The sequence below is a fragment of the Pseudonaja textilis genome, chromosome 1 (genome assembly GCF_049901715.1).
Source record: "Pseudonaja textilis isolate UNSWEBS1 chromosome 1, rPseTex1.2, whole genome shotgun sequence".
Lineage (NCBI taxonomy): Eukaryota > Metazoa > Chordata > Lepidosauria > Squamata > Elapidae > Pseudonaja > Pseudonaja textilis.
In genome coordinates, this window is record NC_141990.1 from 163,844,529 (window position 1) to 163,861,492 (window position 16,964).

At 41.9% G+C, this 16,964-nt stretch overlaps 1 protein-coding gene across 4 annotated transcripts in view; it reads left to right on the forward strand.

Moving 5' to 3' along the window:
• Nucleotides 1-16,964, forward strand: part of ERBB4 (erb-b2 receptor tyrosine kinase 4) — a 918,585-nt gene that overhangs the window by 886,835 nt on the left and 14,786 nt on the right. For 2 of the 4 annotated variants that reach the window (XM_087919620.1, XM_087919619.1), the window contains exons 26-27: nt 7,679-7,726; nt 16,086-16,383. In XM_087919620.1, coding sequence (XP_087775746.1) covers nt 7,679-7,726; nt 16,086-16,383 — 346 coding nt within the window. The remainder of the gene's footprint in view (nt 1-7,678; nt 7,727-16,085; nt 16,384-16,964) is intronic. The other 2 variants (XM_087919622.1, XM_087919621.1) reach the window with 1 other exon arrangement.

Genomic DNA, 16,964 nt, shown 5'->3' on the forward strand with positions numbered 1-16,964 from the left:
GAGGTAGGGGACCGGCGGGGCTTCCTGCTTTGCCTCCTCACCCACCAATCAGTGGTGGGAAGGCAAGGCAGCAACAAGGGCCGTGGGTGAGGGAAGTTGGTGGCAGGCAAAGCAGGGAGTGTCAGTGAGGGTGGTGGGCATCCCAGGAGTAGGCACTCGACTGGGGCTGGTGGTGGCAGGTAGGCGTCCAGGTCCTACTTACCTATCCGCATCTTCAGAGGCCAGGGTAGGCAGTCCATGCAGGCAAGGACGGCTAGTGGTGGTGGTGGCCGGGGCTTGCGTCTTCTTTAACAGCAGCTTTTGTGGTATTCCCTGTTAGGAAAATGAGTGCACTCAGGGAAACATCGTTAGAGTGGTGAGGAATAACATACAACCAGCATACAGATACACTGAATAGTAAAATGTAGGTTTTACTTCCAGTAAACGGGTAAACAAAGTCCAACAAACAGTCCAAATCATACACAGCTAAAGCAGTTAGTATCAGTCCAGGGATAATCCAAAAACAAAGTCCTTTTCTTTAACAGTATCATAAACAAAGTTCAGTAAATGGAGTTTGCTAACAGTTGCAAGACTCACAGCAATCCAAGCAGAATGACGATCAGGCAAAAAGGCAATAGGGAAATGCAAGAAGAGAACAAACCAGGTTTCTGCCTCCATCTTATGGCCGTTGGAGGAACCTCAGCCAATCACAATTACAGCATTCTCTTAAAAATACAACAGTATTAAATAATTATCCTGGTTTATATATTGCCAATCCAACTGTTAGTTGACTATCATTCCTAACATTCTCCCCTTTGGGTAGGACAATCTATAAAACCTTATGGTTTAAGTCCATATTCCTCACAGCAAGCCTTATGTGCCTTGGGCTTTTGTAAAATGATCTGCAATGTTATTCTCTGACATGCAGTACTCCAGTATAATCATTTTACTTTGAACACATTGTCTCACATTTAGATATCATAGATCGGTGTGTTTTGATCTTGTCTTTACAGCAAGATTGGAAGCCATCTGAATTGCTGATTGGTTGTCTTCATATACAACAATAGGTTCCTTTACATTGATTCCCATGTCTATCATTAGTTGTTTATAACATACTAAGTCTGTACATAATAGAGACAAACAGGAGAATTCAGCCTCCATTGTTGATAAGCTTAGATGTTTTTGTCGAATAGACCGCCATCCAATTAACACCTTTCCTAATAACACTACAGTACCTGATGTTGATTTACATGTAGGTACATCTGTAGTGAAATTTGCATTGGCATATGCAGTTAAACTTAGTTCATCCTTAGGCTCCAAATATAATGCATAATGCATCGTTTGTTTAAGATATCTCAACACACGCTTAGCAGCTTGCCAGTGCCTTTCAGTAGGCTCAGTATTAAACCTGGCTGATTGATTGACACTATATGCTATGTCTGGCCTAGACCAATTACTAAAATAGGATAAGCTACCACTCAATGATTGATAAATGTCTTTATCAAAAACAGGACTTTGCACATCACTGTGGCTAAACTCCTGGGTCATTGGCGACTTATCTGGCTTACAAAGTTCCATTTTAAAGTTCTTCAGTAACTGGTTAATTTTATCTGCCTGTGAGATTTTGTAGCCTCCCTTAGTTTTGTCTATTTTCAAACCAAGATACTGTTTAATCTCACCTAAATATTTTATTTTAAATTTCTTCTCTAACAGTGAAATAATCCCAGTAGCTTCTTGCTCACTTTTGGTGATTAATGCTATGTCATCAGTGAACAATAGTAACAATAAAATTACACCATCACTTTCCTTTTTGAATAAACATGGATCAGCCATGCCAGCTACAAAACCTATCTTTGTTAATTCCTTCACTATGCACTGGTTCCATTCATAGCCTGATTGCTTCAAGCCATAAAGACTCTTTTTAAATCTCCAGCAATCAGTTTTGTTATCAGTTTTTATACCCAAAGGCTTCTTTAAATATATAGTATGTTGCAATGGTGCATGAAGATATGCCGTCTCCACATCTAAATGGTTTATTTTGTATTTATTCTTAGCTGCCCACACTAATGCTGCTCGTAATGTGGTAGCCTTCAGACTAGGTGCAAATACCTCATCGTAGTCATTGGCTGACTGATTGAACCCTTGTGCTACTAACCTGGCTTTATGGGTAACAGTCCCATCCACACCTGTCTTAATTTTATAAATCCATTTTGCACCCTATGGCTTGCTTACCTGGTGGTAACCTGGCATTTTCACATACCTCCAAACTTTGTAAAGATTTCAGTTCCTTATCCATTGCTTCCTGCCAAGTAGCCTGATCCTTAGCAGGATACAGTTTCAATTAATTATAGTTACTAGGAACTGCATTTACTTGGCATACAATACTTGCCTAATATCTATCTGGTGCTCATGTTACACGGGTTGAACGTCTAGGCAACTCAGGGCTTACTGGTGGACTCTCCTGTTCCACCTCCTCCTGTTCTTCTACCTCCTCATGTGCCTGTTCTTCCTCTTTAATTGCTATTGATGGTTTAACAATCTCATCATTAGGGACTGTTTGGGTGTCGATAACAACATCATTGTTTGATTCCTGTTCTAGTTTATTCCACCCAACATGCTCAAGAAATTTAGCATTAGTGCTACAGTAAATATTAGCTGTGCCTGGATCCCAAAATCTAAACGATCTATGGTTGGCCTTGTAACCTACGAAAAATAATTTCCTAGCTCTATGTTGCCCTTTCAGTCTTACTTGTGAGGGAATATGCACCCATGCTGGAGCTCCAAATGTGTGTAGATAACACACATTTGGTTTTCTGCTATGCCAACAAGTGAATGGTAATTCACCAGTTGTTGTGTTTACCACATCGTTTAACACATGGTTGCTACACATTATAGCCTCACCCCACAGTGTTTCAGGCAAATCTGAATCAGATAACATAGTGCGAGCCATGGCTTGTAAAGTTTGCCCTCTTCGTTCTATAAATGATTTATGTTGTGGCCTGTAAGGTGCAGAACATTTATGCTCAATACCAGCCAATTTTAACATCGTTTGGAATCTATTGTTAATAAACTCAGTCCCGTTATCTGTAACTAAAGTAATTACTTTATGTTTCATTTTCCTTTCTGCAAATCTTAGCCAGTTAAAGAAATGTTGGAATATTTCTGTTTTGTTTTTCATTAGATAACAGAAACTGTACCGTGAGTAAATGGTCCATTATACTCAAAACATAACAGGCACCTTCTAAACTGGGTTTCTTAAGACCCATTATGTCAGCAAACACAACCTCTAAAGGTTCTTTGGTCTTAAACCCATTCGGTCTGTTTGCTGGAGTAACCTTGCTTTTCTCCTGAATACAGGCATTACAGTTTAAGTATTTGCTACAGGGTTTTAATTTTACTCCCTCTGACAATTCAACAGTTTGTTTCAGCATTTTGAAATTAATGTGCTCCAGATGTCTATGCAGTAAATGTATACATTCGTCATGTGGCTTAACATTGTTATAAACTGAGTTAGCCATCTGCAACTGGTCATCATGTATCACATATAAATCATTCTCTAAAGTAGCAGTAACACTTTTACCCTCTTTCTCTATTATACAGTTATCTCCCCTAAAGTTTACTACATAACCAATATTAACTAAAGCCCTTACTGATAACAAATTAAATTTCAGTTTAGGTACATATAACATAGTTAAATGCTCATTTACACATGAACAATATGCAGTACCTTCACCAGATGCTTTCATCTTCCATCCATTTGACAATGATACATGTTGCTTACTCGTGGACCTCTTTACAAATCTCTCTCTATTTCTAGTAATGCACTGCGATGCTCCACTATCAATTACCCACAAATCATGGTTTACAGTTGACTTGCTAGACATAGCTAAATTAACATTCTTCTTAGCCTTCTGGTGATTACCAGTATTCTGTCATTTTCCCTTCTTACAGAATCTAGCTATATGTCCCCTAGCCCCACAAGAAAAACATTTCCTAACAGTATAGGCAGCTGAAGACAAATCCTCTTCTTGTGGTTGTTCCTTCCTCAGTTGGTCTCTATCCAGCCATCTTCTTGCCTCTTCTAACAACCTTCCGGTTATGTCAGTCAATGTCAGTTTATCTCTGGGCAGTACTTCCAGTGAAGATACATAATCATCATAACTTTCATCCAATGAAGAAAGAATGATGTAAATCCGATGCAGCTCTGAAAAAATCAGTTCCTTTTCATGTAGCTCTTGAAAAGTTATTTTCATGAAGTTCAAATGAGCTAATATATTTCCACTTTTCAGAAGATGTGCTCTAAATCATTTACGTGTAAGTTGTATGTGTGCACCTACACTGGCACGAACATAAATCCTCTTCAAATTCTCCCAACACCTAGCAGCAGACTCTTCTCCACAAATATGGACTAGCTGCTGGTCACTCAGTGTTAGTCCAATTATACAAAGAGCTCGTTCATTGTTCTGTTTAAAGTCAGCTAACTTTTTGGCATCATCCTCATTTACATCCGATGGATCCTGAACTGCAGCCCATAACCCTTTCCTACACAGAAGTAGACTGCACTTCATAGACCAGAAAACATAGTTTGTTCCATCCAACCAGGTCATCAGTGATAGACTTGTTGACAGGTCTTATGCCATCTTTACCAGGACAGTAACCCACAATTAAACAGTAAACAGCTGTCTGTATATGGTACTGTGTATTCACACTAACTCTCAGTTATCTGAGCCTGGTATGGTCTGGGCCCATAACCAGTGTTGAAGTATTCCCCGTTAGGAGAATGAGTGCACTCAGGGAAATGTAGTGAGAGTAGTGAGGAATAACACACAACCAGCATACAGATACACAGAATAGTAAAATGTAGGTTTTACTTCCAGTAAACGGGCAAACAAAGTCCAACAAACAGTCCAAATCATACATGGTTAAAGCAGTTAGTATCAGTCCAGGGATAATCCAAAAACTGAGTTCTTTTCTTTACCAGTATCATTAACAAATTTCAGTAAGCGGAATTTGCTAACAGTTGCAAGACTCACAGCAATCCAAGCAGAGCGACGATCAGGCAAAAAGGCAATAGGGAAATGCAAGAAGAGAACAAACCAGGTCTCTGGCTCCATCTTATGGCCGTTGGAGGAACCTCAGCCAATCACAATTACAGCACTTTCTTAAAAATACAACAGTATTAAGTAACTATCCTGGTTTATATATTGCCAACCCAACTGTTAGTTGACTATCATTCCTAACAGCAGCTGCCGTGGGAGGCAGTCCAGGCAAGGCATGCAGGCAGGCCTGGGAGGCAGGCCGACTGGGCGAGGGCGGTTAGTGGTGGTGGAGAATGGGGCTTGCGGCTTGCCCTCACTCACTCAGCAGGGCAACAGAAGGCAGGCAGCGATGGCTGGATGGGTGGCTGGATGGCTGCCTTGGCTGCTGCTGCTGCTGCTGTGAGCAATGGCACCAGGCGGGAAAATTTTTGTAGGTAGTGCACATGCACTATAAGTAGGGGTAGGGCAGGTGGGGGAGAATGAGGCAAGGATTTTCATGCATGCGTGAAAAATGTCGCACATGTGTAGTAAAAAAACCACCAGTTTTTGGCCCTTAGGAACGGTGGAGAGGGGCGGGGCCAGCCAGAGGTCAGTTTTACTGGTTCTTAGAATTACCGGAGATGTTAACAACTAGTTCTATAGAACCAGTGCAAACCGGTAGAATCCACCCCTGAGGCTATCATTGGCTAACATTGATGTATCATGCAGATTGTTTATTAATGATTTGAAAAAGATCTTGATGTTTATCCTTATAAAAATATCCCACTTTTGTATTTTCTTAGTATCTTTCTATATTCTAGTAATATAATTCATAAAAATACATGGATCAAATTGCAGTACTTCCTCAACAATATTGCTGATACTATAAAGTGTTAAATTTTATTTATTTTCAAATACATACATAATCAAGAAAGAAAGCTGTGAGACCATCATATTATAGAGTGAATTGCCATCCAGAAATATCATGATCTAAGAGAAAAAACAGTTGTGATTATGACAGTTTTGTATATTTAAACATTAAACTGCCTCAGTCATCTATCAACAGAATGTTGGGGTATAATAGATTTTGCCTTTTGTACATCATTAATCATTATCCAGTTTTAAAATGAATGCACATCTGAAGATTAGAGTGCTGGTAAATGAACTTAGCTAAGAAGAAAGATGTTTGGGAGAGAATATCCAAAGCTAAGTTGGAGGCCAAGTGGAGATGCTTCACTGCTTATTGCTGCTGAGCAAACTGGGTTCATCCTGACCAAACATTTTCAGCAAAATGTCTCTGCAACAAGACTTTGAATAAAAATCTGTGTATAGTCACCATAAATTGAGACGGTCAAATAGTTTTTGTAGTTTTTCTTTCCTTTAAGTTTTCTAAAGATACAAGCTTCATCAGACTCATCACAGCCAAACCTGCCCATCTATTGACTCTCTACTCCAACTTTGACATAATTAAGAATTATGAAAAGGTAGATTTGACATACAGTTTCACATTTTAGTGACATATTTCTTATTCATGCACCATTTGTCTTTCAAATGCTACCTCCTCTTTTCTACATGATATAAGTAAATCCATATGTAAGCACCAGAAATACTATGATCACATTTATTAGTAGCATTCTAGGAAAAACATGCAATCAGTAACAAAGAAAAGAGATAATGCTTGAGAGAAAAATGAAAATTGCTAAATGATGAGGGCAGACCAATAGTCATTTTATTGGGACTAAGTAGGTGTGGACAGATATTGATGTTAGAGTTCTCTTTAATCTTCTTGCAGCTAAATCCCAATTCTAAGTAGAGTCTGCAGCAAAACAAAACTCAAGGCCAGGAGAACTGGAAATGTCAAAAGGGACTATTCTGGCTATGTGAATCATACTGCTTTCCAAACCCTCCTTACAGAGAAGCATGCATAAAGAACATGGTCATGTTACTGATGATGCATGGTGTCTGTCTTCATATATAATGCGTACATTATGATGCATACATGTTCATTATATTGATACTGGGAAGGGGGTATTAGAGAAATAAACATTCTGCATCTGTTGCTAGAAATCTAGCAATAGATGCAGGACGTTAGAACATTTCTGGAACCAAAATGTAGAAACAGAAGCAGCATTCAGCGATAGAGACTTATCTTTCTGTGTTATTGAACTACAAGCATGTTAATTTTTCAGTCATTGAAAACCTGCCATAGAGACAGGTATTTTTTTTTAATCTGCTGTCTTTTAGCCAGATTATAGAGAATGAATATTGTGTGATTATGTAATTATTCAGGTGAAATATCTGTGTTGTCTTCATTGTTAAGCAATATATCCTTTGTCTTCCTTTTAGACCAGGTGAGTAAGTAGTAGATCATCCCATTTGAATCTTCATTTTAGAGGGACAACTGACTTGCTGCATGCTAATCATTCTTTTCTGCAAAAAAAGTCCTACACCTCTTTTCAGACTTTCCTTAATTATTCTACAGTCAAATCCTCCATACTTTGAACTCACACAAAACTGCCTCTGGAGATGTGCTGAGCAAGAAGGGGTGAATTTGACTGGTGTTTGAATAAATCTCTCTAATTTGTTCATGGTTTTTCCACCAATTCACAGAATTCATATGACTTACTTTCATCCATGTAACCCCTTACTATATTGGTCATTCCATTTTTCTTTCCTATTAGAGTGAAATTGGACACAGCCCTCCTCCTGCCTACACCCCTATGTCAGGAGTAAGTATTTCATAATCAACCTTCATCTTTTAGGATTTGTTTGTCTTTTTAAATGTATCTTTCTTCTTCTCTCTTCATGAATTCCACCATCCCACATACTCTTTCATTGTCCAAGGGTAGGTGAACACTAATCATGTTTTGTTGCTGAGCCCTGCTGAAAAACACAAATTTCATTAACTCTAACAGAAAATTCTAGGACAGAATCAGATGTTACTAGAGATTAATTTCTGCCTTAAGATAAATGTTTGCTTTGTTTTGTTGAACAGGGTTCTCTGGACATTGTTAGGTTGCAACTTATAATAATATAATAAAATTAGGGAGTGCTAAACATTGTAAGATTATCCTGATTGTCTTGATTCTAAAAGTATTTGAGAAATTCAAAGTGTTATCCTTGGTCCATAATATTTTTTAAAGCAAGGATGGATGTGCCTGTTCTAGTTTAGGTTGGTTTAATGATACTGAAAAAGCTTTGTGCTTCATAAGTTTAAACCTTCTCTGAAAAATGGAATCAGAAAAAACAACCGGAGGGACAATGAGCTTTTGTGATATCTGATAAGCCTAACAAAACAAAACCTAATAAACAACCAAAAATTGCCACATTTAAATTCAGAGGAGTTCATATAGCTTGAAGGCAAATATAAAAATTAAGCTTGAAAGGAAATAATAATTTTAATATTTGTATGGATTCAAAAACAATACAGATACAGATCCACAGAAAATACAGTATAAGGTTATTGAATGGACATTAATTATAGCTATGGTAATACCTTTAAATGATTAGCTTTAAAAAGTTCTAGTGAGTCCCACAAGAAGAACTAATTGTTAATTTCTCAAGAACATTCTCCTTTCCTCTTACTTTATGAAAAACAACAACCAAGTTGATAAATCGCATTCCTGGAACAATATAAAGAAATACTTGTTCAATTATATTTGTTTTAAATAATTATGTTAAATGCTGTACTCTAAACAATAATCTTATGGGGATAGGGAAGATATCTTAGAATCCACTGGGTAGTTCAGATCTCCTTATCAAAAAGAAAGGAGGTGGTCTGCTCTCCATGGTGATTGTCTAAATATCTTCCAGCCTGCTGCCATAAGAGCTCCAACGTCATGTTACATGTAGTCCGTCCTTTCTCAGGGAGGAATGGGAGAAATTGGCTGGTCTTTCAAAGATTTCAAAATCCTCTCACCCTTTAGTCCTGCTCCTGAAATACATATCAGCTCAAGAACTGGCATGCATAATTTCACTCCTATTGTTATTGTTGTTGTTGTTGCAAATTTAATGTTAAATTCAATTCACAGTCTGGGATTGGTTAAGTCCTAACCAAGGATCTAAGCACTGTCAAGCTAATGTCTGAGTATACAGAGTTCTGAGTAAGGTGTTTTTTTGCAAAGTCAAAATATTCAGGCCTGATAAGTTCAAAATTCTGATGTATTTAGGCAACCCTTTGGGTATTGCTCCAAGGGCTCCTATTACTATTGGTAAAATCAATAGAAGTAGTAGTAGTACCCTGTTTCTCCAACAATACGGCCTCCCCCAATAGGAAGTCCCAGCATGTTTTATAGGCATGAAATGAAATTAAGCCCCTCCCCCCCAAATTAAGGCCTATATTAAAACATGCGAAATCGGGGGAATGGTGGTGGTGGGGCTTGCCATTAGGAAGTACTTTTGTTGCACACCTGGATATGGTGCTGCCTGCATTGACCCCGATACGAAGTTCAACATCCAAGCCATCACCGCCTGCCCAAAGATGCAGGGGGGGGGGGAATTAAGTCACCCCTGAAAAGACAACCTAGCCATTTTTGGGGGGCTCAAAAAAAAAATAAGACACGGCCTTATTATATGAGAAACACAGTCGTTATTATAGTTGTTGTTAAGTTCTGTCCAAGGGCTTTCTCCTTCCAGGAGACTGATGGCCAAGAGTCACTACTGCTTCTATCTCTGTGCCATTCTTGCACATTCTTCTAGACCATATACATAGTTAAGTAGTAATACATAATTCAGTCAGCCTACTGTTTAAGAATTATGTTATTGTTGTTAAAACTAATTAACTAATTCAAAAAGGGGGAAATGATTTTGTCTCAGAGTTTTACTTAAAGCAAAATTTGCTTTCACATATTATTCTGACTATTAGGTCAGAAAAGGTAATAGGGTCTCCTGCTTGAGCAGAGGGTTGGACTGGAGGACCTCCAAGGTCCCTTCCAACTCTGTTATTCTATTCTATTCTATTCTATTCTATTCTAATTATATGAAATATCCCATCATTCCATGGGAAGTAAAATGATTCTCAATGACTAATATTTAGAGCATGTTTTTATTGTGTAGTAAAGTAACTGTATAGTAAGGGAGATATGAAGCGCTAGGAGAACTTCCAAATACAAAATTGTGCAAACTCTATACACTCTACGGTATTGTTATAGTAACTCAGGATAAAAACAAAAGTCATAAACATCTCTCTGTGTGTATGTGTGTGTATGTGTGTATGCGCGCGCACACACACACACACACACACACACACACACACACATATATATATATATATATATATATATATATATATATATATATATATATATATATATATATATATATATATATTTGTAAGAGAGGATAGAGGGGAAAGTACTGCTGGCAGAAGACACTCACAAGCAGGATACAAGTTGTTATATCTGGGAGGACGGTTCAAGAACGGAGGCAAGACTCAGACAGTAACTAAAGTTCTTTATTTGTGACTTCAGATCTGAGCAACTAACCCCAGCCACAGCAGCCCCTTATATAGGGCTGGCTGCGGCTAGGCAGCCAATGAAGGCGATTTGAGTTTGCCGCTCTTGGCAGGGCCAATCGCGGCAGCCCGTTTACTGGCCAATCGCATCAGTCTATGGCGACCAATCACGATCGGCTATCAGCGGGCCAATCAGATTTGCAGGCTACGAGCCTGCTAGTCTGGAACACCCCTCCCTCTTGGTTCCGTTTAAGGGGTGGAGTAATATAGTCTCGCAGGTAAGCAGGTCTTCGCACCTGTCTTCCTGACTTACGCAGTTCTGCTTGACCCTGTTCAAACCCGGGTTCAGATGGACTGCTTGCTGGATCAAACAGGAACGGTGAACCGGTGTCATGGTCAGGGCTTTCCTCTGGTGCCTCCGGGGTGATGAAGTCCTCAGCCTCGCTGTTACTGTTCTGGCTCCTGGTGCTCACTGAACCTGCCTGGTTGCTGCTTCCTGGCGAAGCGTTCGACTGTCCAGTCTCAGTTGAAGCTGGTGAGTGTTGCCAACCATGGTGCAGTGATCTCGGTGATAGCTCGGAATAGACAGGTGTTGGTTCTAATTCTGAGTTCACTGCTTCCCCTCCCCCCCTAGTGTCAAAGTTAGGGTCAGGGTTGGAAGATGTGGTTAGTCTGGAGCGCAGTTGGTCAATATGGCGTTTCCATGGTCTGCCATCAGTGGTGAGTAGACGGTAGGAGCGGGGGGCCGTAACTTAAGTTACCTGGGCAGGAATCCAAAGGGGATCCCCAGAAAAGTTTTTTGCGAAAACAAGGTCTCCCACCGTGAAAACACGGTGCTTGCTGCTGGAACCCAGGGGCTTTTCCGGGGTGTAGGCAGGGTGCAAACGATCTAGAGGCAATCTGAGTTTCCTGGCCATCAGGAGTTCAGCTAGGCACTTGTTGGTCGTGCTGTTTGGTGTGATGTGTTGTAGGAGCAGCATTCTAGTGACTTTTTCGTGGATGTTGCCTTGATCCATTTTCTGTAGCTTTTTTTTCGTAAACTGAACCATTTGTTCAGCCCGGCCATTCGCTGCAGGATGAGCCGGAGATGTGAGTGCGTGTCAGATGCCCCATTCCTCTAAATACTGTTCAGAGGCTAAGGCAGTAAATTGGGGCCCATTGTCAGAGACCAGGACATCTGGTAACCCGTGTGTGGCAAAGAGTCTGTTCAGTTTTTTAATGACCGCCTCAGTAGTGGTTGCTTTCATTTTATTGACCTCAAGCCAGTTTGAGTAGGCATCAACAGTTATTAAGAAGGTGTGGCCTCTCGTAGGTCCCGCAAAGTCAATATGAATGCGAGACCAAGGCCCCCTGGGTGTTTCCCATTCTGTTGGTGGGGCTTTAGGTGGAGCTGAGTGGTTTTCCTGGCATTTGTTACAAGAGGCGACCCAGGTTTCGATTTGTTTATCTATACCTGGCCACCAGGCGTAACTTCTGCCAGCGCTTTCACGCACGATGCCCGGTGTCCATCGTGTAGCATTTGCAAGACCCTTTTTGTAACTTAGTTGGTACAACAACTGTCTCCCACAAAACGCACCCTTTTTGTGAAAAAGTTCCATTTGTCTGTTTTTAAACGGCTTAAACATTTCCTTAGTGTCGTAATCTGGCCATCCCCTCTCCACCCAGCCAAGAACTCGTGCCAAACAAGAGTCTCTTTTGGTTTCCAAAGCGATGTCTTGAGCCGTTAGTGGAGGTGATGGCATTGTCTCTATTTGCAGTACGGGGAGTGTGGGAGCTGGGTCTTCCTGTGGCTTGGGCAGCGGTGAGCGGCTCAAGGCATCTGCGTGGGGAATAGATTTCCCCGGACGGTACTTTAATTGATAGTCATAGGCAGCGAGAAATTCCGCGTCATTCTGGGGGAGAGAATGTGTGGAGTAGGTTTGTCGCCCACCAGGATCCCAAGTAGTGGCTTATGATCCGTTATAATAGAAAACGGTCTCCCATAAACATATTCATGAAATCGTTTTATTGCAGAGACAATAGCAAGGGCTTCCTTATCTAATTGGCTATAGTTTCTTTCTGTTTTTGATAGAGTTTGTGAAAAAAAATGCAATTGGTGCTTCTGAGCCGTTTGGTAGGACGTGGCTCAGGATGGCCCCTACCCCAAATGGTGAGGCGTCACATGTGACAGTCAAAGGTAGTGTCTCGTTATACTGAATTAGTACTGCCTTTGAGGTAAGGAGGTCTTTTACTTGCTGGAAGGCGTGTTCCTCCCGACGTCCCCAATTCCAGGATGCCCTTTTATCGAGTAGTCTATGAAGGGGCTCAGCAACAGTTGCCTTCTGGGGCAGGAAAATGTTATAAAAGTTAATAAGTCCCAGGAAGGCTTGGAGGTCGGTTTTGTTTTTAGGTCTTGGGGCGTTTTTGATAGCTGCCAATTTTTTTTCTGTGGGGTGGATTCCTTGCTTGTCAAGGAGGTAGCCAAGAAACTCCACCCTTTCTGTGCAAAGCTGGCACTTTTCCTTATTAACCTTGAGGCCAGCGTTTTTGAACCTCTGTAGGACTGTTCTGAGACGTTTTTCTAATTGGTTTTTTGTGGGTGCTGCTATTAATACGTCATCAAAATAGGGCACGACCCCTTTTATCCCTTGTAATAGTCTCTCCATCAGGCTTTGAAAGATGCCTGGGGCTACGCTTACACCAAACTGGAGCCTGTTGCATTTGAATGCACCACGATGTGTGACTATAGTTTGGGCTTCTGCAGTCTTGGGATCAACTGATAGCTGTTGATACGCTTGGGCCAGATCTAATTTTGCGAATATTTTGCCACCCCCAAGTGAATGCAGGAGATGTTGAACAACTGGCACTGGGTAGGCGCTCTGCTGTAGCGCGTGATTGAGGGTGGCCTTGTAGTCACCGCAGATTCTTATGGACCCGTCAGGTTTTATGGGGGTGACGATTGGTGTCTCCCATCGGGCGTGGTCAATAGGTTCTAACACGCCTTGCGTAATTAATTTGTCCAGTTGCTCGTCAGTTTTGGATTTAAGAGCAAAGGGAACTCGGCGTGGCTTTAGACGAATGGGTGCTATGTCGGGGCGAAAATTAAATGAAATGGGGGACCCCTTGTACTTGCCTAGGCTTTTGTTGAACACTTCTCGGAAATCGTGGACGAGAGCCGCCTCCCAGTCATTGTCTTCAGTATGATGGATGCCAGCCACTCCGATTCCTAGTGGCGCGAACCACTGAAGACCCAATAGACTTGGCCGGTCTCGGTCTACGACGGTGAGTGGTAGAATTGCCTTATGTCCCTTGAACGAGACCTGCACATGGCGGGTACCTGCGACTGGAATCCGGTTGCCTTGATAGTCTTTTAGTATGAGTCTCTGACTGCTGAGGTCTTGGCATCGGATGTTGGGGACTAGCTGCTTCAGTGTTCTCCAGGATACCATGGATAGTGATGACCCAGAGTCGACTTCCATGTTTCACGGTTTGTTTTCAATCGTGACCTCTACTCGGATATTTTTAGCGTCAAGTGATGAAGCGTGGCCGATGGTGATGGTTTGATGAGCCTCCTCTCGTCTGGGGGCGTCGTTAAACCTTCGGGGTCTGCTGTACCAGTTCCACTGGTTGCTAGGGCGGTCCCTCTGCGTGGTGGAGTTCCCATCATTCCTCTTTGGGCTGCTCCCTCTCCGTCTGGGGCTGGAATTTCTCTTGTTTCTGCATACCTTCGCAATGTGTCCCCATTTCTCGCAAAAACGGCATATGGTATCTAAGAATCTGCATTCGGATCGGGGATGGTTTCCCCCGCATCCGGCGCATTGGTAGTTGGCTTTGCGGCCCCGCTGGTCCCGTTGCTCACGTTCTGACCGGAGCCTGTGGACTTCTTCTTCCTCGCTGTCTGAGGATGACTCGACGTCCTCGTGATGGGCGGTCGATGTGTACTTGTCTGAAAGTTTTCCAGCATCGTTGGTGGGTTGGCGGTTGGTCCCGCTGGTTCGACGCATTCGTGCTGCCGATTTACGAGTGGCTTCGGCTGCTGTGACGTCTGCTATGGCATCTGCAAGCGAGATGTCTCCCTTGGCCATGATCTTGCTCTGGACGGTTGGGTCTCTGAAGCCAAGGACGATGCGATCTCTCATGGCTTCTTCGAGGTTGGCGAAGCCACACAAACCACCCAGGTTCCTCAGGTCTGCCACAAAATCCCCAACGCTCTCACCCTCACATTGGTCCCTCTGGTAGAATTCATGCCTGCGAATGAGAGTTGGCACGGCTGGGGCGTAATGGTTGCGCAGGATGGGAGCAAGGGTGTCCCAATCCATGGTTTTAACTTCAGCTGGCTTGGCTAAGGCTTTAGCCATCTTAAAAACGGCTGGTCCACAATGGGTTAGAAAAACGGCTCGTTTCTTGCTGGGCATGGCATCTTTGAGGTTGTTGGACTCCAGGAACATTTGAAATCTGTCCATGTATGAGTCCCAATCTTCGCTAGCTGGATCGAATGGTGCGGGTGGTATAGCGCTGCTGGCCATGTCGCCGTCGTTGCGCTCTGTCAGCCACGTGCTCCTTCGTCTAGCTCAATTCAATAGCTTCTGTTGCCTCCGCATCCCACCCTCGTCTCCAGTGTTATATCTGGGAGGACGGTTCAAGAACGGAGGCAAGACTCAGACAGTAACTAAAGCTCTTTATTTGTGACTTCAGATCTGAGCAACTAACCCCAGCCGCAGTAGCCCCTTATATAGGGCTGGCTGCGGCTAGGCAGCCAATGAAGGCGATTTGAGTTTGCCGCTCTTGGCAGGGCCAATCGCGGCAGCCCGTTTACTGGCCAATCGCATCAGTCTATGGCAACCAATCACGATCGGCTTTCAGCGGGCCAATCAGATTTGCAGGCTACGAGCCTGCTAGTCCGGAACACAAGTGTTTTGCTCTAAAAACATTTGTACCCTGCTTGTGAATGCCTTCTGTCAGCAGTACTTTCCCCTCTAGCCTCTCTTACAGAGGACTACTAACTTGGGCTCCATTGCAGAGGTCACTGAAGGAATCTTTCTGCAGGCCAGTTAATTTCCAGAGTTATGACATTTTGTGTCCTTTCCTTACTAACCCTAGAAGTGTACATAGAAGGTAATGTGTTGTAATACTAGGGGATTTTTTAAAAAAACAACACAGAAATACCATATAGAGATCAAGAGATTTTGGAAATATGTTGAATAGAATGTGATCCTGATTTATTTACATTTAATGTTGAATTTAGATGTGACACTGATAGATTGATGGATTAGGGTTGGCCTTTTATTTGAGTTAGCAGATTATTTGTATGGTATTCTGAAATCCAAGAAAAATGCACTAAGTTTCAATTTTTGAAGTGTAATATTTGAAAAGCACAAATAAGCATCTTGAATTATTTTAAGCCAATGGAATTTAAATTGAATCCAGCAATAATACAAACCTATGCATGTGAAATTCATTTAGTTCCTTTAGCCACTGCTTGCAGTCAAACATTAAACTAAAAAAATCTGTGTAATGTTGACTGAAACAGTTACAACTAAAACTTCATAGCAAAGGTACCCATTGAGCAAATAATTGAACATCTTATATGCATGAAACTAAGCTCTAATGTTAATTCTGTGGGGTTTTTTTCACATGATGTTTTATGTTTCTTATAGAATCAGTTTATCTACAGAGATGGAAGTTTGTCTACAGAACAAGGAATTCCTTTGCCATACAGAACTGCCATACCCGGCATAGCTCCAGAAGCTCCCATCAGGCAAGGAGCTGCTGAGATCTGTGATGACACTTGCTGCAATGGGACTTTACGGAAACAAGTGGCAAGTCTTGCACAGGATGACAGTATCACTCAGAGGTATAGCGCTGACCCAACAGTTTTTATCCCAGAGCGAGGGCCAAGAACTGAGCTGGATGAAGAAGGGTACATGACTCCAATGCCAGAAAAGTGCAAAACAGGTATATCTCTCACATAGTGATAATAATTCCTCCTCCCTGCCCCCCATCCCCAGTATCAATGTTCAGAGAATATTCTGGTTGAAGCTCTATAGAGATAAAATAAACCCTAGCAAGAATGGCTAACATCAACTGGTGCTCATATCTCTCCCATGCCTTCCTCCAAGCTGAACTAAGATTTATTTGGATGAAGGACCATTGCAAGACAAGAGAGTATCATCTTTTCCATCCAAAGAGCCATAGGTTCCCAGGTTGAAGTTTGGGCCACACATGCTTCATGAGCCAATCCATCCATTTATACATATACATATAGACAAGTAAGCATATAGCCAAAGAACCATAAATCTTTAAAGCCTTACAAGGCATCAGACCAGGTTCCTCATGAGGCTACTTATCCCCAGAGCATGCCCACCTGCTATCACAGGATAGCTATGCTCTGATTCCCCTTGGTGCGCCTGGGAAGACTCAGGAAGTGGGAAAAGGCCACTGTCTTTGCGACTTAACATCTGCATGGTTCTTGTATAGTACTGGGTTGTCTGAATTATTATCTGTTTCAGTGAAACCAATTCAACCTGTAAAATGAA